General features: G+C 49.6%; 1 protein-coding gene across 5 annotated transcripts in view; it reads right to left on the reverse strand.

Moving 5' to 3' along the window:
- Positions 1-858: 858 nt before the first annotated feature.
- The window catches only part of LOC139757414 (uncharacterized), a 584,870-nt gene continuing 558,652 nt past the window's right edge, over positions 859-27,076 (reverse strand). For all 5 annotated transcript variants that reach the window (XM_071677893.1, XM_071677894.1, XM_071677895.1 and 2 more), the window contains one exon: positions 859-3,243. In XM_071677893.1, the coding sequence (XP_071533994.1) occupies positions 3,058-3,243 (186 nt within the window). In that variant the 3' untranslated portion in view covers positions 859-3,057. The remainder of the gene's footprint in view (positions 3,244-27,076) is intronic.

The raw sequence follows: 27,076 nt of genomic DNA on the forward strand, positions 1-27,076 counted from the left end.
TACTCATACACCACGAGTAGGTTTGAAGACTAATGGGTGACAAAATATACACAAACGAGGACCACATGTTAGGATTTGTACCAGGTACATTCAGTCGGTTTGGAGTATATGCAGTGTGATAAATTACACCAGCATGAGCAAGCCTGGACAGGGAGCACATTCACACCTCACACAGGTATAAGGAAAGCTACATTAAGCTTGGATTTAATGGCGTGACTCCCCCCTCGCATGTGGTGCCCTAGATTAAAAGATTGGAAACCATATGGTTTATTCAGTGGCTTCTGAATTATAGGGTTTGCCCAACTGTATATATATTGAGAATTTCAACTCTTGGAATGTCTCCCTTAATACAGTTTTAAGTACTTTAACGTTATAAACGGGTAGATAATTTTTAAAAACAAATGAGTGATGGCAGTCTTCTTATTCCACTCTAGTTCAGAATAAAGCGGTTGGTTTTGTTTAGAACCAGACTTTCAAAACATTTATACATACCAGCCTCTATGTATGTGTAGATATAAATATGTACACTAATAACCGGAATGTTATAATGTTGGTTAGTTTTATATTGAAATCCTCTTTATTAACTTTAGCGTATTTAAGCAGCATATTTACACGCTGACGCTAGACAATTGATATTATTGACGTCTAATTTTGACAACCAGTAATTTGGTTATGGATTTCAAATGGTCGAGTAAATTCTAGGGAATTTTAATTTTGGTCGTCTAAATCCCTCCTAAACCTGTATATATATATATATATATATATATATATATATATATATATATATATATATATATTTATATATATGGCATATATATATATATATATGGCATATATATATATATATATGGCATATATATATATATATATATATATATATATATATATATATATATATATGCCATCTCTTTACTTTGACTCGACATTAGGCAACTGCATAGCTTTAGCCTTTTGGCCGTGGTATTTCAACATTGAAGCTGTCATACGGTATTGCTTTGGGTGCATGACGCACCAATTAACTGACCTGGATACTGTTCTCTGCAGTTGGTCATATATTCATGGCTACGATAAGGCCCTCAAGGACGATCACACGAGCCTTAGGAATGATGGCCAGGCCTTTCAACCTAGCCATCATTCCTAAGGCTGCTTATGTCGTGCTCAAGGGCCTTACCTTATGCGCCTTTGCCGTCTCTCCTTGTGTTGCCACATATATATATATACCTTTGGGATAAGGAAACTCTTTTGCACCATATATTTCGGAGTACGAGAGGCTCCGGGCACGTAAACCGTACCCAGAGCCTCTCAAAAATTTCTTGTACATGATTGGGAATAAACAAGCCAATTAATAAAAAAAGCTTCCATGACAGTTTTTATCTTCGTACACCTTCGCGCATCGAACGAAACGTATTCACCTGCGCCCACCCACCCGACCTTATAATGTTTACGTGAACGTATCCAGGCGCGTTCAGACGACGGATTTTATGAAACCGGATCCCTGTACCAAACGAGAACCCAACATCTGAAAGGGACTTAGTTTTTTTTTTAGGACTTCTGTCCCTATGAGTAAACCGGTCAAGTTATTTTGACTAAAAACTCGCTCGATCGCTGCTGCAACGAGAGAGAAAATAATTATTCCCCAGAATTTACCGGCGCATTTCAGCGTGTCTCCCGAACGTTGCCTCTCGTGGCACTTTCTTTAGTTCAATCTATTCGCAGGTCTACACGGCCAGGGCGGATACAACTATACAACTTCCACGTCTCCAAATTTAACTTAAATAATCCGGGATCGATTTTATTCTATGAATGATTTCAGTGAATACTTATGAGGGATTTATTCAGGTGTATGTTTGTATCCACCCCAACTGGATGGTAGATCCGTGATAGCTCAAAAACGAATACAGGAAGACTGAAGATGTTCCCTTTGGGGGGGTCTGTATCGATACAGACTCCCGAATACAGTACAGTTCCCCAAACCTGGTTTTTTTTTAAATAAACCCTAGTGAACACGAAGGTGCGATCCTTGCGTGCGATATGGTCTAGCCCACTAACCTCTTTCCTCAAGCCACCATATCCAAGGGTTTTATATATATATACAGTTATGCTCCTGACGAGCCATGGAGGGGGTACTAGAACGAGGAGAAAATCCGTGAGAACTCCAGTCTCTTGGCGTTTTGCAAGCCAAGCAACACTTCGGGTAAAGGCGTCAGCGAAGCCTCGCCAGTATGGAAGAGAGGGACAGTGTTAACGAGTGATGAAAATTATTATATAGAGATTTACGGTGTGTGTGTGTGTGTGTGTGCTACAAAATTGAAAAATTATGTAACGGGTTCTGCCGTCTTGATCGAACTGGAGGGAAAAAACGCTGCTCTATAGCATACAAATTCGTGTTTTGGAAGATGATGAATAACTAATCTTACAAAATAATTTTGATCTCTATATCTTTTTTTAAACTATGCGGTCCTACCCAGCTGCCTGATACCGTAGGCACGTCACACAACTAAACTGTTTCACGGCCGAGTGAAAAGGATGGACTGGTATTGTGTACAAATCGTCGCTTCCCGTAATAATTCGCATGGGAAGGACTGTTATATGTATATTCATATATATATCCTACCGTCTAATATACAATATAACTTACAAGTAACTATTTACACGGCAATAAAGCCTCTGAATAAGCATCGATGAGAGATAACGCTCGCTGTTAATTAATTAGGACAGAGCCAAGGATGGGAACGAAGCGAGGTGCCGGTGGGGGGGAAACGCCTCAAACGCGGCGACCACAATCGCGACTGACTTTTTACTTTACGTGTCGTTCTTTTGCTTGACGTGATTACACCGGCGGCGTTCGATCGAGCTGGCGCTAAAAAAAAAACAAAAAACAAAACCGGATTGAAATCGATTTGATGCCACCCGAACGTATCTTACATTCGCCCAATTTCGTCCCCTCCAAAATCGGGATAGTATAAAGCCATACAATTTTATTCGCGGGTTTTCAGTTTCCTGGAACAGTTTCCATCTCTCATCATTCCAGATTTCAGCTTGACTCTTCAGTGGCCGCTATGGTTTCTTCTTAGCTCGCGAGGCGAACATCAGAGGCTTCGTGCACTTCCTAAACGTGGCGGAAAGGCTGCTCCTCTCAGCAGGGGTGTTGGAGTCCTTACGTTTTGTTGTCAAAGGAGTATTGCTTCCGACGCCAAAACCCGCGGAAGAAGTTGAACCGGAATTTTGAGCCTTCGTTGCTGTCTGGAAAGAGAAAGAGAGAGAAGGGACATTAATGGCGGAAGATTAAAATAAAAGAAGTATGGGATAATATGTTTTTTTAAGTCTTTACTCAAGATCTGACCCTGTACTTACCCTTAGGAGAGGGTTGACCCTGTGCTCAAACTAAAAACTACACCAAGTAATCTAAATGGAATGCCAAAAAAGGGCCTCCCAATGGCGTGCTCACTCGCCAAAAGGCCAACAGTTAAAGGACACAACATCCCGTCTAGAGAGCTTCTAGGATGAGAATGACAACAGAATTAGGAAAAGAAAATTGCTGCAGACAGAGAACAAGACATCTGGGCAAGGGATTTTCTTCCCCCTGGTGGCCAAATAGACTATACCAACAATGCTACGGCCTTCGCTGAACACCCATCTGTTTAATTCAGCGCTGAAAATGGCTATCTTGACCGACTTATCTCTTCGCCATGTGTCTACAAAAACATCTACCACGCATGTTACTAAACCCCACACTTGGAATCAGAGTACAAGCACTGATGTCTCAGATTTATTCACGGGCCAGCTACTATAGCAAGGGTTTATAGCCTTGTAACTAAAAATCTTCGGGGAGATGTCGTCCACGGCCAGTTATAGCAATGTCCCAAACACCCATGACTGACCCACGAGGCGAGTGTGCGTAGGTTGAGGTAGTCTGATGACCGCCCGGTGTACACCTCACTCTTAACGGCTTCGAAGTACCTTAGTTTTAGCACGTTTTAGTACAATACTCAAAATGGGTTTACGTGTGACACGTCCCGACGTCTGGTTTATGTACTGGAAGACAGAAAGAAAACGGCAAGTACGCCCACCAAACGTTACAGAATCGTTACAAAAAACAAACAAACAGGGTAACTTATCCACTACGGGTATACCACTGGGTGTGGAAGCTGTCTGGGAGTCTATTTCGTACGAAATCCTTTGGTTAAAAAGGAGTTATACTAACAGGAAGAGAGGAGAGGATGAGGAGGTATGCTGGTATGAATACCGCGTCCGGCTCCCGGCCCAGCCACAGAAACCACAGACTTGTATGCCTTGGCTTCATCAGCTGCCACTGGAGGCGAGGCGACGACGTCGCTTTAACGTATGGTAACGGAGACGAATCTTCGGCCTCCCCAAGTAAAATCATGAACGTCAGATCAAACGGTGTAACGTATGGTAAGAACAAGTGCATCTTTCCTAACAAGGAACCTAAGAATCATAAGCTAAACTGTTGACCCAATCGAGGGATAGTCGCATAAAAATCTCCTGTGAATCTGCATAAGAATGTACAACGAAGGAAATAGAATATGCAAATGATGAGAGATTATTATTCGTCTCTGGTTACGTTACTGTGCGGGCGAGGCCCTTCGGCAGCCTTGTGTGTGTGTGTATGTGGTAACACAGTCACGTGTTATGAGCCGTCACACACCCCGAGCTGTGGGTCTTGGCCAGCCCTGGGCGGCTGACCGTGAATCGAACCCAGGCTCCCGTCACCAATACCGTCTCCAGCCAACCTTCACAATCTCCAGGTCTCCAAAAGGAAAGCTCAAGAGGGTCTTGCCACACTGAACGTGAGGGAAGGTAAGGGAGGGCGGCAGGGAGGCGAGAGTAGAGTGGAAACATGGATGGAAACGGTGGCGAGAAAGAACGTGGAAGAACCAGAAAACCATACAGGAAACACACTGCACACATTTCAGCACTCGAATCCATGGCAACATTCGTCAACTTTTGGCAACCCATACCTAGACCTACGGCGTTTCAAACCCACGGTAAATGTCTTGCACGTAAATTGGGGTATCCAACATGCTACCATTACACCCACTAGATCCCCCATGTGTTCAGCAGTTCGCACGACCCGCGCCGCGCACACTCGTCTGATAACAGATTGTCGAAGCTGAATACTGAGTTGCTATGCCGGAGATATCCCTTCCACCACAAGAAGAGTCTATCTCCCTTGATGGAGCGATTTCTTGGATCTTTTTCTCAAAGGGGGGATTTCCATCACGGGTATTGGAGACTCGGAGAACCACATCCCTCGTCTAACCCTCCTCTGAGAAAGGCCGTTCCTCTGCAAAAGCATCCGACAGACCAACACCATTCCTCATCCATGTTTTAATTCTACTTTTACCGGATAGACTGGGGCTCTACCGTAACCCCTGTGAGTTTCCCCTACGTTTAATTTCTGTTCCTGTGAGCGACCGTCATGGGAACACATCGAAAGACCCACTGTTCTACACTGTGGGGGCGAGAGCGAGGCAATGCGAACGCCACCGAGTGATAAATGGTATCACTATTCTAAAAACATCATCAACGTCAATGGATATCATTCAACCCCTTGAGTGCCAACGAAAGCAACCTCTTCGAGTACGATGACTTAATCCTCCTTGGGCACGATCATTTGGGATCCCATGAGTGTGACGTCTTAACCTCTTGATCACCAAGTCTACGAAGGCGTGATGAGACCCCCAGCAGAAGTAAGACGAGGTACTACCCAGTCACATGCAGGACCTCGCTCTCTCACGGCAAGAGAGAGAGAGAGAGAGAGAGAGACTGGTTTCCCGTCCTAACCTTGTCCTTGACTGGCGACGCTCCAGTTGGCGATCGGGAGACGAGGACACTGAAGGATTAATCCTTCCTCAAAAACACCTCGTGTTCATGACTTACCCCTCACATGTAAATAGCAACTGTGGACAACCATAGAAAGGGTATCAATCTCAAGCCACTTCGCCCACCTGATGCTAAGAACAGCGAGGGAATCGCCATGCAAGACATGCCCTTGCGGTACGACTTGACACCCACACCACTCATTCCGTTTCTAGCGGCACTTAACATTCCTCTTCGGGAAGCGGACCTACTCATCACACGAACGGAAACCAAGGCTCGAGAGCACATCTCCAGACGCAACCGGAGATTGTAGGAGTCGTGGTCGCCTCCGCAACCTTCACTGGCGTACAATGACACGAACTTACGCGAATAAAAAGGGGGAAAAAATACGTTTTCGTAATCGTGGGTATATTTCACCAACTTCCCTATCCCCAAGCAGTTAATAATGTGTCTAATTGATGACCTAAAACATGGTAAAGGCATGTAAGAAGGGAATCTCTTTCAGACAAACGAACAGATGATTTTAAACCTAACTTCAGCCATCAACTATTCGTAAACCACAGTTCTCCAGGTGAGGCGCTGAAAAATATCATCAATGGACGAAATGGAATATGGATGAAAACAGCATAGAAAGCGAGTAAAACTGATATTAATTACTATGGAAGGAACAGAGGCAGACACCAGGATAGCACAGAACACTAGCACAAAAGCTGCAGAACTGATCACAGAAAATAACTGATCACAGAAAATAAAAGTTCATTTAATAAAAAAAGAGACAAATTGAAAAAAGGATTTTTGTTCATTTATTTACCGATTGATTTTTGTAAGTAAGTGTGAACGAAACGGGTGGCCATTAAGAGGAAGTTGATACAGGGGAAGAAAGCGACTGGTTAACACCACGAGACGACACACTTGTTGGTAGTGGCTGAGTAAGACGGAAGGAATTGATGCAGGAGATGACATGTTGCCAGACGGAGGTGTGGCAACGTGTGGGGGAACGGCCGGTACTACAGGGTTACGGAGCTTAATAGGATCGGTTTGCATCGTCTACCTAGCTTACTGGGGGCTATAAACTGGTCGCCCACTGTGGTTTCTCCTCCAGGAGTCGTGTTCGCTGGGACGACAGGTCGTTTGAACGCCAACGACAACTCCTGATACATACCAATGTACGTAGAGAGAGAAAGAATGTGTGAACGAAAGTGTTGTGAGTGAGTACCCCGGGGAAAATGAACGTACAACGAATGTTTGTTGAGGTACAGTGTGCTTAACGAGTCACTTAAGACGGGCTTAGGATCACAGAAATACATTTACTTAAAACTTAAAGAGAAGAGAATTTTCTTTGGGATAGACGAGGGATTAACAGGTACCCCAGGAGTCCCACAGAGTGTTGAGGTTAGCAAAGTCGATGATGTTGTGAGAGGCATCACGTCCCTCAGCCACCACGACTGCAGGCGAGACCCTTGACTAACAGGGAAAGATGCGTCTATCTTAAATCCCCGGGCGCACGACGGTGCGACCCTTGAGCACGACGGTGCGACCCTTGAGCACGACGGTGCGACCCTTGACCACGACGGTACGACCCTTGACCACGACGGTGCGACCCTTGGGCATGACTCTACTACCCTCGAGCACGACGGTGCCGTACCTTGAGCACGGTCTGATCCTTAAGAATACGACTCGAAGAGAGGGTTCGAACAAGGGTGTCATCAGAACGGGAATAAGACTCCAAAAAAAAGGATGGTGATTTACCAGACGGTGGCTGGCCTCGGTAAGTAATGAAGCAGGAGTGTGTGTGGTGTGGGGAGGACCAGCTGGGGGTAAGGGAGGACTGAGGGGAGAGGCGGGGAAGGGAAGAAGGCAATAGGTGAAAGGTGAACCCTCACAGCCTCTCGCTCCCTCTCCGCACGTCTCGTCTCTCCTCCACCATTATTCCCCCCTAACCTTGCTCCTTGCCTCATTTATACTACCAATATACACCTTTTACTTAATCCCATACATGTATAATCCCCTATGTGCAATGACAGACGGGGTAAAATGGGTAGATCAAATCTAGCGAAGAGCACGGCTGCTCCTTTGTTTGTATAACACAGATGGGCGAATATAGCTTTCATTTTTGTGGCCCCAGGGGATACGTACCATCCCTCTTCCTCCAACTCTGAGGCCAGCAGTCTCAAACAGTCGAGTGGATCTCACTGGATAAGACTTGACCGAACTTCTGTGTCCATGTGGTTCTCACTACGTAGATAGGGGCAGTGTTGAGGATGACATAAACAACTTTCCTTTCCCCACTCTCTCCTACACATACCATCGAGACCAACCATTAAATGCTGTCATACAGCCACCTAAACCTCGTGCGACACTCGAGTACCTAGACACTGCTGACCTACTCTTCCCCCAGCGAACCTCGCCTCCCACTCTCACATCATGACCTTAACTTCCTCTATCTTACCGAGTGACCTTACTACCAAAACCTTCCATACGTTTCTTCTGACCTTAACCTTTCACTCTCACCCTCTGTCTCTACCCTCCACCTACTCTCACACGCGATGACCTCATTCCTTTATTCTATGTTCAGAAAGGTTGTCAACGCTTCTTTTTCTTTCTTTATTCAAAGTTATTTTTACATCTTGTTTACCGCCGCTGTCATCGCCCACCTCACAGCACCTGAAAAAACATGACAAGGCACATGCCAGGGTGTGGGACCCGTGCTCGAAAAGATCCCAAGTGATATTACTGACGTACACAGGGTGGCAAGGGTCCGCGCCTATCTCTGGCGTACCTCAAGGTGGTGGTTAGGTTCCACTCTTATTTGACGAGTATTGGACCAACACTTACAATTCCAAGACGTAACCCAGAGACGTGACCCCGAAGCACATACTGTTATTACTGCGTGGATGATAAGTCTTTAGCGGCAACAGCCAGTGAATGGCTTACAAATCAATCGTAAACAAGATGATATTGATTAACTAATTGATTTAAAAAAAAAACGGGTTTATTCCTTATGAAACATAAAGCAAGATTCTCTATCAAAGCTGTTGCAATAAGAGATTGGCTGACATTCTTCAACACTACACAGGAGAACTAGAAATGCTCCCACACCATTACCTCCAGCCGGTGACCACCTAACACACCAACACAACACCTCGGTCTACGGAAGGTAGACCCACACAATACATAATTGAGGGTTTATGAGGTATAATGACGAATGCTAATGAATGCAAAGACTGTCCCCTTCCAGATAGGCGGCGCTGAAAAAAGGGTTTTAAATGACTCCGTCAAGTTTGATTTAATCCCTTGAGCACGACTGTACGAGAGACTGTACCTCGAGCACGACGGTACGATCCTTGAGCACGACGGTACGATCTTTGAGCACGTCGGGACGATCCTTGAGCACGACGGTACGATCCTTGAACACGACGGTACGATCTTTGAACACGACGGTACGATCCTTGAGCACGACGGTACGATCCTTGAGTGCGATAATGTGTGCGTGTGTGTATGTGACGTTCACAGCTTAGAAGACGACGACAAGTGTACATACAAGTGTAGCAACACCTGTGTGATACACCCAACCAAACTGGTCCTTCACTTACCCCGCTGTTTGGAAAATAACGCTAACCCACACATCCTCCAGCGAACGGGAAATATATGTATATACCACCTTTAAAATGACTGAGGTAAATAGCTATACTCGGAGATTAAATATCATTCTGTGAATATCAGGGCCATAGCAATACTGCACTGAATATCAGGGCCATTATAATACTACACTGTGAATATCAGGGCCATTATAATACTACACTGTGAATATCAGGGCCATTATAATACTACACTGTGAATATCAGGGCCATTACAATACTACACTGTGAATATCAGGGCCATTATAATACTACACTGTGAATATCAGGGCCATTGTAATACTACACTGTGAATATCAGGGCCATTATAATACTACACTGTGAATATCAGGGCCATTATGATACTATACTGAGAATATCAGGGCCATTATGATACTATACTGAGAATATCAGGGCCAATATAATAATGCACTGTGAATATCAGGGCCATTGTAATACTACACTGTGAATATCTTGGCCATTACAATACTGTACTCCCAGACCGGGGAGCTGAATATTCCGCCGAATATCATCCATAAGTCGACAACGCGAAGGGAACCGTTCCATCGCCGCCCGCCCGCCCCCGACGTCAAAACATGACGTACCCCCAACCCGAAGTGGCCGAAGACGTAACTGGAGACGCGAGTCGAAGTTGTGTGTGGGTGGCGGGGTTGGTTGCGCCCGACCCCTGGGTCGATATTTCTCTTCGGTACGCAATGCGTTACGGGTAGGAATTCATCAGGTACGCAATGCGTTACGGGTAGGAATTCATCAGGTACGCAATGCGTTACGGGTAGGAATTCATCAGGTACGCAATGCGTTACGGGTAGGAATTCATCAGGTACGCAATGCGTTACGGGTAGGAATTCATTAGCTACGCAATGCGTTACGGGTAGGAATTCATCAGCTACGCAATGCGTTACGGGTAGGAATTCATCAGCTACGCAATGCGTTAGAAGGAGGAATTTATAAGGTACCCAATGTGACGCAATGAATCAGGGGTAGGAGTTTATTTATTAGGAACGCAATGCGTCAAAGGGAGGAATTTATTACGTACGCAATGCAATGCGTTAGGAGTGGGAATTTATTAGGCAGGCAATGCATCACAGGTAGGAATTTATGAGGCAAGCAATACGTCAGAGGGAGGAATTTATTACGTAGCCAATGCGACTGAATGCGTCAGCGGGTGGAATTCATCAGGCACGCAATGCGACGCAACGCGTAACGGGCAGGAATGCATTAGGTGCGCAATGCGTCAAGGGTGGGAACTGAATCGCTACGCAACTCGATCTCATCGCGTATCGGTTAGGGAATTGCAATGCGACAGAGGATTTATTCAGTAGGCGACGCGACGCGAGTATATACACATACGTGAGATGGGCATATTGACAGTCTGGTTTCTCATTCTCCTCTTTTAATCGTATGGACGTATACTCACGTACGTCAGGTCTGAAAATCGACGGACGCAAGGAGAGGTGGTCAGCGCGTCTCTTGCTACATACTGACACAAGGTCATAAGGTCACCGGGTCAAGCTGTAGGCAGGTCAAGACATGCGACTGACACACACACACACACACCTCTCTCTCAAACCCCACCTCCGTGTTTACAGCTGACGCACGCCGAAGAGGGGCGCACACACACACACGCGCGCGCGCCTTCCCGCGCTATTTTTGGCGGGAAGAAGGGCGCGAAAACCTCTCCTATCCACTCAAGAACAGCAGATAACAAGCGCACCTCTGCGGCATTCTCGCCACTCACCGCCACTCACCCGCATTACCCTCCCGCGTTACTGTTTCCCCGACTCTCCTTGTGGCACTTCCACTCTTGGCTTTACTCCCTCAACCCCTCAAGGTCGAGCAGGGGGGCCTATGAACAAAGGGGTCGTCCCGTCGTGCTCAATGGAGTCGTACCGTCACGAAAGGGCGTTACTATCGCGTTCAATAACGGGGTCGTACCGTCACGAAAGGGCGTTACTATCGCGTTCAATAACGGGGTCGTACCGTCACGAAAGGGCGTTACCATCGCGTTCAATAACGGGGTCGTACCGTCGCGCTCAAGGAGTCGTGCCTTCACGAAGGACGTTCGTGGTCTAAGAGGGTCGTACCGTCGCGCTCAAGGGCGCCATCATCCATACCATTCTAGCCAGTCTCGGGTCGGACCGTCCACCTCAAACGGGCCAGAGGCGTCCAAGTGACTCACGAACTGGTCGCCTTAAACGACCGATCGCCCAGGTCGAGGAACCCACGCAGCGCGACCTGCGTCAGACATGGCCAAAAGTGGCCACTATCCTCCAGTCCGATCCATTTTAAGTCGTATGATTCGATTCTTGATGCTGAGAGGTTCTGAGGCTCTTGCCAAATACGGGGAGGTTCGTGACGTTATTTTCAACCCCCCCTCTCCCTCATGTCTCCTCCCGATGCAACCTCAGCACACCCCCTACACAACAAAACCCCGCACTACGGTAATCTTCAGGGTTCTGGGTTAGGGACTTTCAAGACGGAGGGGGAGAACCCCACATACCGAAACACCTTCAAATGTCTCTAAGTTCTACGTGACGACGATATTTCAGGCGAAGTTCAGTCCTATGGGTTCAGCAGCTGGGGGAGGAGAGGCTGTAAATTCTACTCGCTTTACGCCTGTTTATGTACGCGAAGCACCACAGACTGAGAGTCTCGTGTTGAGTGCAATGTGGAGGTTACGGGAGAGGAGCGGAATATACACATCACGTACTCGAAGGGGAAATAAAAAGGGGAGCTGAAGAATATGTATGTATGTACAAGGGAATCGAGAGAGAGAGAGAGAGAGAGAGAGAGAGAGAGAGAGAGAGAGAGAGAGACGGATGGATGGAGGATTGAAAAGATGAACATAGGGGGAGGGACGAACAAATGAGCCGAGGCCGGGCCGTGGTTTGGCTATAAGAGGCTCGTTAGTGGCACCAATCACAACTCAAGAGGAGGCAACTCTATGACTTTAATTGGTGGATGTCTGCGCCTTGGCTTGGTCGAGGGCGAACTTCAGGACGCAAGATAACGCCACGAAAACTGTCCGAAGAGACGTACTTTCATCTGAAGTAGTGAAGCGAGCGACCAGGTTGTAATTACAAGACTTCTAAGGGGACTTCTAAGGGGACTTCCCCGCAATTTACCAACACCACTGGATATTGAGGGGGTCTGTATGTTCTAGCTTGACCGGAACGACGCATGACGAATACAGGGGTCGGTCCGGTGAGTGTGTGACAGAGAGAGAGAGAGAGAGAGAGAGAGAGAGAGAGAGAGAGAGAGAGAGAGAGAGACGCACGCACATGACGTGTTCTGTTCATTCCGCTCGTATGATACACCGAGGACAGTTGCGTTTGGCTGGTCAGGGGAGGAGCGGTTCCCCCGCCCAAGAGGGATGCGGGGGGGCGGGCGCCCCGATCCTTGGGGGCCCCCACCGATCTTTTGTTGGTCTGAGGATGGAGCCTTGGGGGGGCGGGGCACGCGCCAATATGATCCCTGCGTCGGGGAAAAATAGTGGGGCATGTACTCATGCTTGCCTTTCCTCGCCTCACTGGGCTAAGAATCGTCACAGATTCTTCTTCTTCTTCTTCTTCTTCTCGTCCTCCTTCTTGCCTTCCCTCCCATCCTCTCTCGGGCACCACCCTTTCCACAGCGGGGCCGCCTTTCCTACCTCCCTCCCATTCCAACTCAGCCTCATGTCCCTTTCTCGAGTTCCCTCACACCCCCAAAACCTCTGTGCCTCTCTAACCCCCATTTCTTTTACCTCCCCCACCATACTCGGCTGATCTGTGGTGACGTACGCCCCCCGCCCGCCCTTGCCCTCCACTTTCCTATCTTTCGCAACCTCTGAGTTGGCCAAAGGCCTTCCTTGGTGATAAGGAGCGATGCATGTTATGGGAGGAACGGGGGTCAGTCATGATCAAGGGTGGGGGAAAACAAGACGTCCAGTGGACTGCGCAGCGAAAGCCAAGGGAAGAAGCGAGAGGTTCTCCGAGATGGACCTCTCTCTCTCTCTCTCTCTCTCTCTCTCTCTCTCTCTCTCTCTCTCTCTCTCTCTCCACGTAATGAGTACAGAGGGGCCTCAAACCTAAACCTCCACACCCACCCAACCCCATCTCTGTATCCAGCCGTATTTATATGTAACGTAAGTACTGCTGCTGTGTGGCCGTCACACACACACACTCTCTCTCTCTCTCTCTCTCTCTCTCTCTCTGCTGGCGTCCCCTGCAGTGCCGTAGACAGCAGAGGAAGGATCAGCTGCTGCAGCTACAGAGAGAGAGAGAGAGAGAGAGAGAGAGAGAGAGAGAGAGAGAGAGAGAGAGAAGAGAAAACCACTGCAGCGGAAGGGAGGAGGGGGGTGGGCGGGTTGGATGGTGGGCTGCCTTAGCTTAGCTACCTGGTCCCCCCCCCCCCCCGCGGCAGAGAGAGAGAGAGAGAGAGAGAGAGAGAGAGAGAGAGGTTCCTCCTCGCTCCTGCCTGAATAATTTCCGACAAGCTCGGGCGGGGGTCTCCTCTGGCTCTTCCCCCCGAACATAAAATACCAACTTGTCAAATCAATAGCTGGTACCATTCCACCTGGCTGCCTAGCTGGCTAGCTGGCTGGCTGAGACCAGACGCAGCGGAGGACGACCTGCACGAGTCTTCCTCCTTCCTCCTCCTCCTCCTCCAGGGCAAGTTCCTCCTCCTCCTCCTCCAGGGCAGTTCCTCCTCCTCCTCCTCCTCCAGGGCAGTTCCCCCTCCTTCTCCAGGGCAGTTCCTCCTCCTTCTCCAGGGCAAGTTCCTCCTCCACCTCCTCCTCCTCCGTTAGCCCTCCCTTCAAACCACTTTAAATCGACGACACACATTTCTTGGACGATGATCGAAACTACCAAAAAGGGGGTCGAGAGCGACTTTCTCCCCCAGTTTACAGACAGGATGCGTAAACTACACACACAGTCCACGTACTGGGGGGGGAAACCTGGAGCATTTCAGTCACAGGCAAACGGTCGAGCGTCTTAGCTCCCCCAGACCGACCCCACCCCAGAGCCACTGAGGTCACGTTGCTCCCCAGGAGCCCCCCCCAGCAGCAGCATTAACCCACAGCAGCGCCCTCATCACGCCCGCTGTAACGGGCCGGTGAACGCTGTCAGCCACGGCCACAAAAACTGACCACAACACCACTCGACTGGTGGGCGGGCCCCCCGGTCTTTAACGTTCCCTGTTCCTCCTGTCTCACTGGGAACGATCTCTGTCCCTCCTGTCTCACTGGGAACGTTCTCTGTCCCTCCCGTCTCACTGGGAACGTCCCGTGTCCCTCCCGTCTCACTGAGAACGTTCCCTGTTCCTCCCGTCTCACTGGGAACGACCCCGGTCCCTCCTGTCTCACTGGGAACGTCCCGTGTCCCTCCCGTCTCACAGTGAACGTTCCGTGTCCCTCCTGTCTCACTGGGAACGTCCCGTGTCCCTCCCGTCTCACTGGGAACGACCCCGGTCCCTCCTGTCTCACAGTGAACGTTCCGTGTCCCTCCTGTCTCACAGGGAACGATCCCGGTCCCTCCTGTCTCACTGGGAACGTCCCGTGTCCCTCCCGTCTCACTGCGAACGACCCCGGTCCCTCCTGTCTCTCAGTGAACGTTCCGTGTCCCTCCTGTCTCACAGGGAACGTTCCCTGTCCCTCTCGTCACACAGGGAACGTTCCGTGTCCCTCCCGTCACAAAGGGAACGATTCCTGTCCCTCCCGTCACACAGGGAACGTTCCCTGTGTCCCTCACGTCACACAGGAAACGTTCCGTGTCCCTCCCGTCACACTGGAAACGTTCCCTGTCCCTCCCGTCACACAGGAAACGTTCCGTGTCCCTCCTGTCTCATGGGAAGTGTCCAGTGTTCCTCCCACATCACACAGGGAGAACGTTCCTTGCTCCTACAGTAACACCTCTGGTCTTGCCTAATCCCACACATCACACTGTTCCTAAATCCCTCTCACCTCGGATTCACCCAATCCCTGGATTAACCTCCGACGCAAAGATCCGGCAATGAGGTCTAACAACCCTCTCAGTTCCCGAGAGTAGTCCCCCTCTAACCCCTCCTAACCCCCACAACCTCATGAAATAAGCACTTATCACCTCATGCAGCAGGCTTTCAGCCTCGTCCTCTCTCACGTAGCCGTGCGCTCCATCCTCGTGCTTTCATTCTTGAGCACCTCCTTCGTTTTAACCCTCCATCCTTCCCCCCACCCTCTCTCTCTCTCTCTCTCTCTCTCTCTCTCTCTCTCTCTCTCTCTCTCTCTCTCTCTCTCTCTCCATCTTCCCCAAAACCACTCCTCCGCCTCTCTCCGAAGCCATTCAATTCCCCGTCGGAGCCCCGTGGTGAATCGCGGTGGAAGGGCCCAATTCCTGTGGCTTTCTGTGTCCCCCGTTCTATCCTTCGTCCACCTTCCTATCCCTTCCTTTCCTTCGTCCACCTTCCTATCCCTTCCCTTTCCTTCGTCCACCTTCCTATCCCTTCCCTGTCCTTCGTCCACCTTCCTATCCCTTCGTCTACCTCCCTATCCCTCCTCTATCTTCCTTTCTATCCGATGTCTATTCCTCTCCACCTCGGCCGACGACCCCCGTCGATAGTCACGGTCAACCGTGATGGTGACCCCGGGATCTGGGGGATCTTTGGGGGACCGGGGCCATGTCACCCAGCTATGGGGGGGGGGGGGGAGACAGGGTGAGTCGTCGGGCTGTGGGCTGGGAGCCCCAGACCTGTGTGGGGAGGAAGGCCATCACCCAACAATCGATACACGGACACAGCCTTTGCAGGGGAGGACCAGGGCTTGGGGAGGGGAGTGGGCGGCGCTCCCCACCTCCGTCCTGCTTCGCTATACAAGACACAGGCAGTCGACGTCTCGCGCCACCGGTTCCAACCTTCCTGACGAAGGAAAGGTGATGAGGTGGGGGGGGGGACTTTCCTCACGCAGAAGGTGAGTTCGAAGACCTTCCTGACGCAGGAGGTGGTCAGAAGGACCTTCCTGACGCAGGAGGTTGTCAGAAGGACCTTCCTGACGCAGGAGGTGGTCAGAAGGACCTTCCTGACGCAGGAGGTGGTCAGAGGGACCTTCCTGACGCAGGAGGTGGTCAGAAGGACCTTCCTGACGCAGGAGGTGGTCAGAAGGACCTTCCTGACGCAGGAGGTGGTCAGAAGGACCTTCCTGACGCAGGAGGTGGTCAGAAGGACCTTCCTGACGCAGGAGGTGGCCAGAAGGACCTTCCTGACGTTAGGTGGTGGCGAGGAGGACCTTCCTGACGGAGGAAAGGTGGGTCGAGACACACCACACCCTTTGACACCCCCAAGCATCTCCTACTATACGTGGGGACAGCTGAAAATCCTACTTCTGTGCCTTCTACGGGATACACACGATCTATGTAAACCTCGCTCTGTTAGACCTTGTTATCTCTCTGGGCATATCATGCCCTGGTTATCTTTATCGCTGATATCCTGCACAGCGACCCTTGGGGTATGATGGTCGACCTCCTGACCTGAACTCCAAGTGTTAGGTCAGAGGTCAGGCCGTCATACCCAACGGGGAATCGTAACCGTCGTGCTCAAGGGTCGTATCGTCGTGCTCAAAGGGGTGGTCGTCCAGTCGTACTCAAGGTGAGGCGGGGGTAAGGGGGGTCGTCGTATCGTCGTGCTCAAAGGGGTGGTCGTCCAGTCGTGCTCAAGGTGAGGTGGGGGTAAGGGGGGTCGTCGTATCGTCGTGCTCAAAAGCGTTAAACGTACGAGACGAAAGGTCGTCAACCAGTGGGGGTGGCACACGCTGTCACACACACACACACACACACACGCCTCCTCCTTCAACCCCCTGTCACGCCCACGCCTGCACAAGACAAGGTGGGGGGGGGAGAGACCCCCTTCCACCCCCCAATGTGACGGGCTGCCACCAGCTTAGCCTCAGCCTCTGACAACACCGATGTCAGCTCGCTTACAACACCAGGCTCACCGAACCTCTCCCCAAAAGACAGAGACCCTCTGAAAAAAAAAGCTTACCGTGTGATATATATATATATATATATATATATATATATATATATATATATATATATATATATATATTTATATATATATATATATATATATATATATATATATATATATATATATATATATATATATATATATATATATATATTGGAAAGGGTCACAATTTTGCGCGTGATCAAGATATTCCTCAGTCTACCGGGAAAATGACACACGATAAGTTCCCAAGTGCACTTTCGTGTAATAATCACATTATCAGGGGAGACACAAGAAAGAAATATAAAAGTCAGTTGATATACAACGAAGAGACGAAGCTAGGACCACAATTGAGCACGTGATCAAGTAAATTCCTTCTAATTCACGGGGCAAATGACACACGATAAGTTCCCAAGCGCACTTTCGTGTAATAATCACATCATCAGGAAAGGTACACAGACGAGACTTGTCTGTGTTCCCAGTGATACAGCCTCGCCGAAGGTGACCTTATACGCGGTGTGACCTTCTGCAGGTGAAGCCTGGCGATACCCATATACAGACGAGATAAAGTTTACTGAAGACTGAAGAATGTGTAATGGTATATGTGGAGCTGGTGTGGGAATATGTGTCGACCATATGTATCACTATGTAAGGAAACAGATTACGTTAACGCCGGATAAATGAAGAGATAATGACCACAGGCCTCTGGTCTGACCTGTAAGGGTTGGGGGTCAAAGGTCAGGCCCATCATACCCTGGGGTCATACCGTCGTGCTCAAAATGGTCGTACCAAAGGTCGTATATGTGTGTGTGTGTGTGTGTGTGTGTGTGTGTGTGTGTGTGTGTGTGTGAAAATTTGTAGTTATGGTGCCTTTTTATGTTAACTACAACCTCTGTGCGGTATACTTGTGAGTATAACTGAGTATATCATACAAGGAATGTTGGTATACCTCGTGGGGGGTAACCCCCCCTCCCCCCTCAAGATCTGGGGCGGGGGGGGGGCAGCCTCTGTACCTCGAACAAACCTGTTCGCTAAACAAAACAAAAAACAAAACCAAAAAAGAAGAGAAAATTGTGTTGTTATATTTTCAAGGGGTTAAGATAGTGGTTGTGGGGGGTTAAGATAGTGGTTAATGTAGGGGGTTAAGATAGTGGTTGATATTGTGGGGGGGTTAAGATAGTGGTTGTTGTTGTGGGGGTTAAGATAGTGGTTGATATTGTGGGGGGGTTAAGATAGTGGTTAATGTAGGGGGTTAAGATAGTGGTTGTTGTTGTGGGGGTTAAGATAGTGGTTATTGTGGGGGGGTTAAGATAGTGGTTGTTGTTGTGGGTGGTTAAGATAGTGGTGGTTGTGGGGGTTAAGATAGTGGTTAATGTAGGGGGTTAAGATAGTGGTTGTTGTTGTGGGGGGTTAAGATAGTGGTGGTTGTGGGGGGTTAAGATAGTGGTTACTGTGGGGGGGGGTTAAGATAGTGGTTGTGGGTGGTTAAGATAGTGGTTGATATTGTGGGGTGGTTAAGATAGTGGTGGTTGTGGGGGGTTAAGATAGTGGTGGTTGTGGGGGTTAAGATAGTGGTTGATATTGTGGGGGGGTTAAGATAGTGGTTGTTGTGGGTGGTTAAGATAGTGGTTGATATTGTGGGGGGTTAAGATAGTGGTTGTTGTGGTGGTTAAGATAGTGGTTGTTGTGGGTGGTTAAGATAGTGGTTGTTGATGTGGGTGGTTAAGATAGTGGTTACTGTGGGGGGGTTAAGATAGTGGTGGTTGTGGGTGGTTAAGATAGTGGTTACTGTGGGGGGGGTTAAGATAGTCGTTGTTGTGGGGGGTTAAGATAGTGGTTGTTGTTGTGGGGGGGTTAAGATAGTGGTTGTTGCTGTGGGAGAGAGAGAGAGAGAGAGAGAGAGAGAGAGAGAGAGAGAGAGAGAGAGAGAGAGAGAGAGAGAGAGAGAGAGGTTCGTTCTTGGTGGTTCGTACGAGAAACACTGACCAACCAAAGGTGTGGCCTGTGCTTGTAGTAAAGACAGACCACCCCCCCACCAATGTCCCTCTCGACTAAACCAAAGAAAAAAATGAAAAGAAATAAAGAATATTTACATTAATGAAAACGTTCATTAACGACAATGATTCAACCATACTCACACATCTCCCGTCTCTCGTCCACCATGACTCACACACACACACACACACACACACACACACACACACACACACAACCTCAATCCATTCCATTCGGTGACCCGCCCCACCGACCCCCCATCCCCCGTGGCCTTTCGGTGACGTCATCGACCCATTCCCCCCCCTAAACCCACCAAGGCCCGACTGACTCATTTTGGGTCACATGAATCACTCTGTGAATCACACACTCACCCGGCCGCGTTCAGTGCACAGACACACACACACACACTCCACCTCCACCCCATACCCTCCTCCACTCAAGAGTCGTTCCTCCGTGTCCTCAAGGGTCGTACCGTTGTGTCCTCAACGGTCGTACCGTCGTGCTCAAAGGGTCGTACTGTCGTGTGCTCAAGGGTCGTAACGTCGTGTAATCAAGAGTCGTACCATCGAGCTCAAGGGTCGTAACGTCGTGCTCTCAAGGGTCGTACCGTCGTCCTCTCAAAGGGTCGTACTGTCGTGTCCTCAAGGGCCGTACCGTCGCGCTCAAGGGTAGTACCCTCGTCCTCAAGGGTCGTACCGTCGTGTCCTCAAGGGTCGTACCGTCGTGTCCTCAAGGGTCGTACCGACGTCGGATCAGTCGTACTCAAGGGTCGTGCCCCCGTGCCTTCTCTCCTGCACCGGATAAATTCACACCAGGCAACCACAGGTATACGACCACCACACCACACTGTATGTCTCAGTCGAAACCAAAACACAGTCGTTGAGAACGTGTTCTCACGTCCAAATCTTTCCCTTTTCTACGATACAGTGACAGCGTAAACCTGCCACACACACACACACACACACACACACACAGAGAGAGAGAGAGAGAGAGAGAGAGAGAGAGAGAGAGAGAGAGAGAGAGAGAGAGAGAGAGAGAGAGAGAAATTCGCTATACGAGTCGTTTTCAAAAGCGAGCCACACTTCCCGTTTTCCTAAATATATTTCACACGGTCGTTTAAAGTCTCGATTTGCAAAGTTTAATCGAACTTCTTTCTTACACAAAGCATCGGCAGCGTTTAATGACAGTGGTACTGCACAGCACACGACAGTACGACCCTTGTTCACACGACGGTACGACCCTTGGTCACACGACGGTATGACCCGTACGACCCTTGATCACACGACAGTACGATCCTTGGTCACACGACAGTACGACCCTTGAGCACACGACGGGACGACCCTTGAGCACACGACGGGACGACCCTCGAGCACACGAAGGTACGACCCTTGATCACACGACACTACAACCCTTGAGCGCACGATGGTACGACCCCTGAGAGCACGACGGTACGACCCTTGGGTATGACGGCCTGGTCTATAATAATATGTCATACTGATCTAAATAACCTTCTACATGACCCTGAACCAAGATAACCTATTGCAGTTTGTTTATTAAGCAATTACGACGAACTTGAAAACAGTCACTAAAATACGCGTGTGTGTGTGTGTGTGTGTGTGTGTGTGTGATAAACAATGGGGTCCAATGACATCATCACAGTAATACCATCTCTCCCCTCCCTCCCCGAATTCCAATAAATCATTTATTACACCACTGCTAACTATATACCTTCCGATAACCACATACTTCACTAAAGACCCGTAAATGGGTTACGTCTAATACCTTCACGGCATTTAAAAGGACCTCCTACGATATAAAACAGGAGGAGGGGAAGGGGTGGGTGAGTTTGACACAGGGTGTGGCAACAGTGCAGAGGCAGCGTTGCCGATCCACCCTTCGGTGAATCACCAATTTTCCCGTGGGTGATCTCGTTGGCAATGATGATGATGGGTGGGTGGTGAGGTGTGGCTTACGCTCCTATTGCCCTTAAGTATGCCAAGGTAATGGCTCCCGCAGTACACCTGGTCTCCATGACATAAGGACACAAGTCCTCATTTCCTTATCATCGAGTCTAAACCCGAATCGTATCGCATTGGCCAATGCATCTGTGCATACACACGTCTTTCGAACCACGTATATTACGAAAACCAATTACATAGCGACCTCTATACCCCTGTCGTCCGTACACAGGGGTGTCACACAGGCGTCATCCACGGGGGTAGCTAACTGGCTATCTATCTACCTTGTAACTTACAACCCGAGATAATAACATCCCATTAAGTATTCGATGACGTGTGTGTGTGTGTGTGTGTGTGTGTGTGTGTGTGTGTGTGTCCCTCCCTCCTCCTCCTCCAAAGAGCAGGGACGAGCGAGTGGGGCAAATATGGGGGAGGGGTTGCAATCTGGACGTGTCTCATGTGGGAGGAGGAGGAGCAGAAGTCCCACAGCGGTGTATAAAACACACACACACACACACCTTGACCTCCTTCCTGTCGAACCAACTCTGTCTGTCTGTCTCTCTCTCTCTGTCTCTCTCTCTCCCTCCCAGATGTGGGTTTTCGCCAACACGGTCATGCCGAAACCGGGCGCCAGCGAGTTCCCACATAAGGGGAAATCTACGCCAAGGGCGCCAGCGGAGTGAGGTCAACAAAACAGTCTCCAGTGGGACGCTCTCAACTCAGGGGAGAGAGGGAGGGAGCGAGGGAAATGGGAGGGAGGTGGGAGGAGTTTCATGGGGAGTTTTTAAGGTCGTGTGTTTACTGGGGAGATCGGTCGGTGGTGTGGTCATGTCGACGACATGGGGAGGGACGCGGCATTGCCCAGGGGAGAGAGTTCCAGGCTTGAGTCATGAGGGTTTTTGGAGGGCGAGTGGTGGTGGTGGTGTGTGTGTGTGTGTGTGTGTGTGTGTGTGTGTGTGTGTGTGTGTATACAGCCTAGATTCCCATGGCCCCCTGCCAAGACAGGGGGCCCTGGGTCATACAGCCAAGGTGGACGGGGCACTGAACAGGAAGACCTTGCACAGTGTAAGAAGAACTACACCCCCCCCTCCACGCCCCCCTTTGAGCGCCACGGTACGAGCCTGGAATCCAGACCGTATAAACCAGAGCGAGATGACCTGGATCCTCCGTCAATTCCAGTGGGCGCTGTTCGTCAATCGACCGTCGTGGTGTAGGTGGGTGAGAAAGAGAGAGAGAGAGAGAGAGAGAGAGAGAGAGAGAGAGAGAGAGAGAGAGAGAGAGAGAGAGAGAGGATGGAGAGGGAATAAATGAGAGTGGGTTCTCCTCCCCAAAACGGAGAGGGTTTCCACCCAATCTCTTCGCCCCCCTTACTCGTCAGAGAGAGAGAGAGAGAGAGAGAGAGAGAGAGGGGGGGGGGGGGCAAGACACTTCCCTCGACGCCAACACCCGAAGAAGACGAGAAGCGACGTGTGTGCTGGCGAGGGGCTCAGCGCCTGCACAGGTAGCAGTACACGAGCATGGAAGACGAGCGATATCGCCACGAAACGGAGGTGGTACGGGAAGGTAATGGGATACGTACTGTGTGTGTGTGTGTGTGTGTGTGTGTGTGTGTGTGTGTGTGTGTGTGTGGCACACCTGTAACGAGGCCGGGAAGCGAGCGATACAGCAGGTGTGGCGAGACTCAACAGGTGTTTCGTTCCATCCCCCCACACACACACACTCCCTCCTTCTCCCTTTCCTCTCCCTCCCTCTCCCTCCCCGTGTACTGTCATGAGCACACCTGCCATGAGATGACAGCTGGGCGGACGGCCTCTGTCAATTGATGACAGTGGAGAGCCGTATGACAGCCACGGTCACAAGGAAGGAGGGGGTTGGGTGGGTTGGGGTCGGGTCAGTCACCATAGACAGGAGGTGATGACAGCAGACGACGGCTCCTCTCTGTGGAGGACTAGACGCGGCAGGTGGCGCCCCTGACACTTAAGGGCGCCGCTGAAGAGAATGTGACACGTGTGACAAATAGGGGGGGGGGGCGGGAGGGGAGGGGGGGCGTATATGGCTCGTCGTCCGCCAAGCCTGTGTGATTCACCAGGGAAGCCACAGGCTCCAAGATGGGGGGGGGGGGGGGGGGGGGCACTCCCACTGGTTCGTCAGCGACCCCGTCAGTAGGAGGAGTGTGGTCAGAAAGCGAACGACAGGGAGTCCTTTTATGGTCTGGTGTGTGTGTGTGTGTGTGTGTGTGTGTGTGTGTGTGTGTGTGTGTGTGTGTGTGTGTGTGTGTGTGTGTCCTCAACGTTCCTTTTTCACACCCTACACCTGTTCCGTTGATGGTCTCTCCCATCCACTCCTGTTCTGTTACTGCCCCTCTGCCATCCACACTCCACACCTGTTCCGTTAATATCTTCTCCCAACCACACTCCACACCTGTTCCGTTAATATCTTCTCCCATCCACACTCCACACCTGTTCCGTTACTGCCCCCTCTCCCATCCACACTCGTTCCCTCAATATCCTCTCCCATCCCTTACCAACACATGTCCACGTCTATGTCCACATCGGTTGCAACAGTATACCAACCAGGTCCATATCCCCACCCGTTCCTCCAACATCCACGCGAACGACTGTACCTTACACACACATACACACACACACACACACACACACAAGCTCTGGTATCATCATAGAACGTATGTCAACTGTGAATACATTTAACAGCCTTGAGAATGTGGCGGAGGTGGGGGAACTCAAAGCCCTGACAACCTTTCCATTCACCGTAGGACATGGAAGTAAAAGTCAAGGCCACAAGATAAGAGTATAAAGGCTTACGCTGCAGGGGCGAATTACGCGCAAGATATAAAGATAAAAGACAGGAATGGATCCGGGTATGATAGATGGACGGAGAGCGATGCGTGTTGAGCGATGCGCCACACACACACACACACATACAAGCACATGGCAACGAGAACTCGCACCTCTACCAGTTCAGTATCTGACGTCAAGTGACAGAACTCTCTGACGTCAAGTGACAGGACCTCAACCTCGCAGGCAAATCAGTATACGTTGACCACACGACCAGCGCCCATTACGGGAGGCGAATTACGAAACGAGACAATACCGTGGCGTCGCGCAGCGCGGAAATGATGATCCAGGATGAAAAGATCACAGCAGACAGTGGGATAAGTGGGTGATCATTTCCTGCTCCTTGGGGGTACCTGTAAAACAACTTCACCTGGTGGTGACTTCAAAAGCACTTTCCTGTCTCACACGCGACGCTCCGATCTGCCAGACACACACCCAGCGAAAAGTGACGTTACCTGGCGAGATTACTTCACCTATCCTTAGACAATGGAGGGGGAGGGGGAGGATTTTAAGGCCACAGTTGTAATGTTCCGGGCGGGAAAGATTGCAAGGGGGGGGGGGGGGTTGACCGTTCGTATCCTGCAACAATGTGTTGCCACACACACACACACACACACACACACACACACTCACTCCCTCCCTATACGCCCCGTCCATCACGGCTCACACAACCCGGAAATGCTTGCAGCGTGTCATTGTGTTTAATATCCTGGTGAGGGAGAGAAGGGCAGGATGTAGGCAACACACACACAAACACACACACACACACTCACTAGGTCACCCCCTCGCCGTTGCCCCCAGCAGAAAGCTCGCGTCCTCGCAACACGTCAAGTTCAGATGGGAGAGACTGAACCCATTCTCGTTTCCTCTCCCATGGCTACATCATCTGCTATCACTTCCCTTCCCACGTTCTATCTCCCATCATGGTTATAAGACCATTTTCAACTACTAATTACACACACACTATAGAGTAATTAACTTCCTATTGCAGAAGATAAAAACAGCCTATTGTTTATCTACATTAAAGGGGTACTTCTCGAGGATTCTTCATCCTAGCCTTGGAAACTGTACAGTATTTTGGGAGGTAATTCATTGTTTTCTCAGTTCTTTAAGCTACCAAAGACATTCCACGTCAGGAGACCCTCAAAGCATCACTCAAAGGGGCGTATGCCGTGGCATAATACAGTCTCGGGTTATTCAAGTTACTTTAAAAATGGAAATAAAATGAGTTCCTTTTAATCTGGTGATGGCGTCACACAAGGCGGATTTCTGGGACCTACTCCATTCAACTTTAACCCTCAGTCAGAGATAAGGTCTATTTAAAACTGGGTGTCATACGTGGGGGAACTATCTATCAATACTTCTCCTTCTCTTGGTGATGTTCAAACGAGAGACATTCATACGACAGACAAGATATCGAACCAATCTCCAGCCACACCCTTGCCCCGTGGGCAGCAATGATTACCCACTTATCCTGGCCTTCCTCATGTCATGTGTGCTAGTTTCGACCCACTGTGGCGAGCTCAGACTTGTGAAGTATTGAGAGACATTAAGGCTGTCTTATGTGGGTGGAAAAACCACCCTTGCTACCTACTCTAGTACTGCCGGGGGCCATGGTATGAGGGAGGGGGGGTATCAATACGAGTGGCTTAGGGCCACGAATTACGCTGTTTAACAGCCAATATCCGGGGCTCTGTGACTGAACCATGGGGCTTCTGTGATGCCACTGTGAACATGGACAGCGTACAGAAGATTAAAAAGTTGTACGACACTAAGGTTCAGGAGATGAGGCTACACGAATGCAAAACTCCCTCCCCGTACAAGTAAATAAACACACACACACACACACACACACACACACACACACACACACACATGGGGCTATACCTGTAAAACTCTCTATCTTCCCGCAACAAAGAAAAATGGTGATATCTTACTCTTTACGCTCCCACGTCCCATGCCTTCATATAGTCTACTCACCTAACCGAGGGATTCGAACCTAGAAACAGTACCAGAGAGCCAATATAATTCATGTACAGCAGAAAACGCTTTTTATTTCCCCCTTTGAATGGAAAGATGGTAGTTTCCACGCCTGGGAGATCCCGTAGGAGGGCAGAGGCATTACAAGTTTAGAGACAAATGCCAAGAAATACTTCCATTTTAGCGACAATACATTTCCTTGCTTTCCGACCGGGCAATATCTACGTACAATTAACCAACTTGGAGAGATGGGGAAGAATATTCTAAATATCAAGGGGTCCATGTCAGTCCAACCGAGCACCGTCACACATACATAAGGCACATCATTTTCCCCAGTAGGCTGTGACAGACCTGCCAAATTGGACGGGCAGCACCAACCAGCCACATTGCTCCGGCTTTGAAGGAGGAAACTTGGTGCCAGACGAGAGTGGTGGAGGAGTAGAATATAAACCCCTGTCTCCAGCGAGAGGCGTAAGTCAGCTGAGAGCATTTCTATGGTATCTATAACAAATAGAGACTTCCTGAATATACCATATATATATAGAGATATAGAGAGAGTTCACTTACGGCGCTACCCATAGCAATGGTGGTAACAGAGATGGGGAGGAAAAAAAAAACGGGGAAATTGTGAACCAATTTCCTGATTGGGTTCCGTGTTTGAACAAGGCCATGGACAATAGGGGGGTAGGAGGAGGGGTGGGGTGTGGGGGGGGGGGAACGACCATGGGTGATCAAATTACTCGGGTGGAGGGGGATTCGACCCCCTCCCCGCTCTTCCCCCAGGGTCGACACACAACCACACGGCCTGACCTTCCATCCACAGGGGGGGTGGGGGGATGAAAACAGAACA

Source organism: Panulirus ornatus, chromosome 26 (assembly GCF_036320965.1).
Source record: "Panulirus ornatus isolate Po-2019 chromosome 26, ASM3632096v1, whole genome shotgun sequence".
Lineage (NCBI taxonomy): Eukaryota > Metazoa > Arthropoda > Malacostraca > Decapoda > Palinuridae > Panulirus > Panulirus ornatus.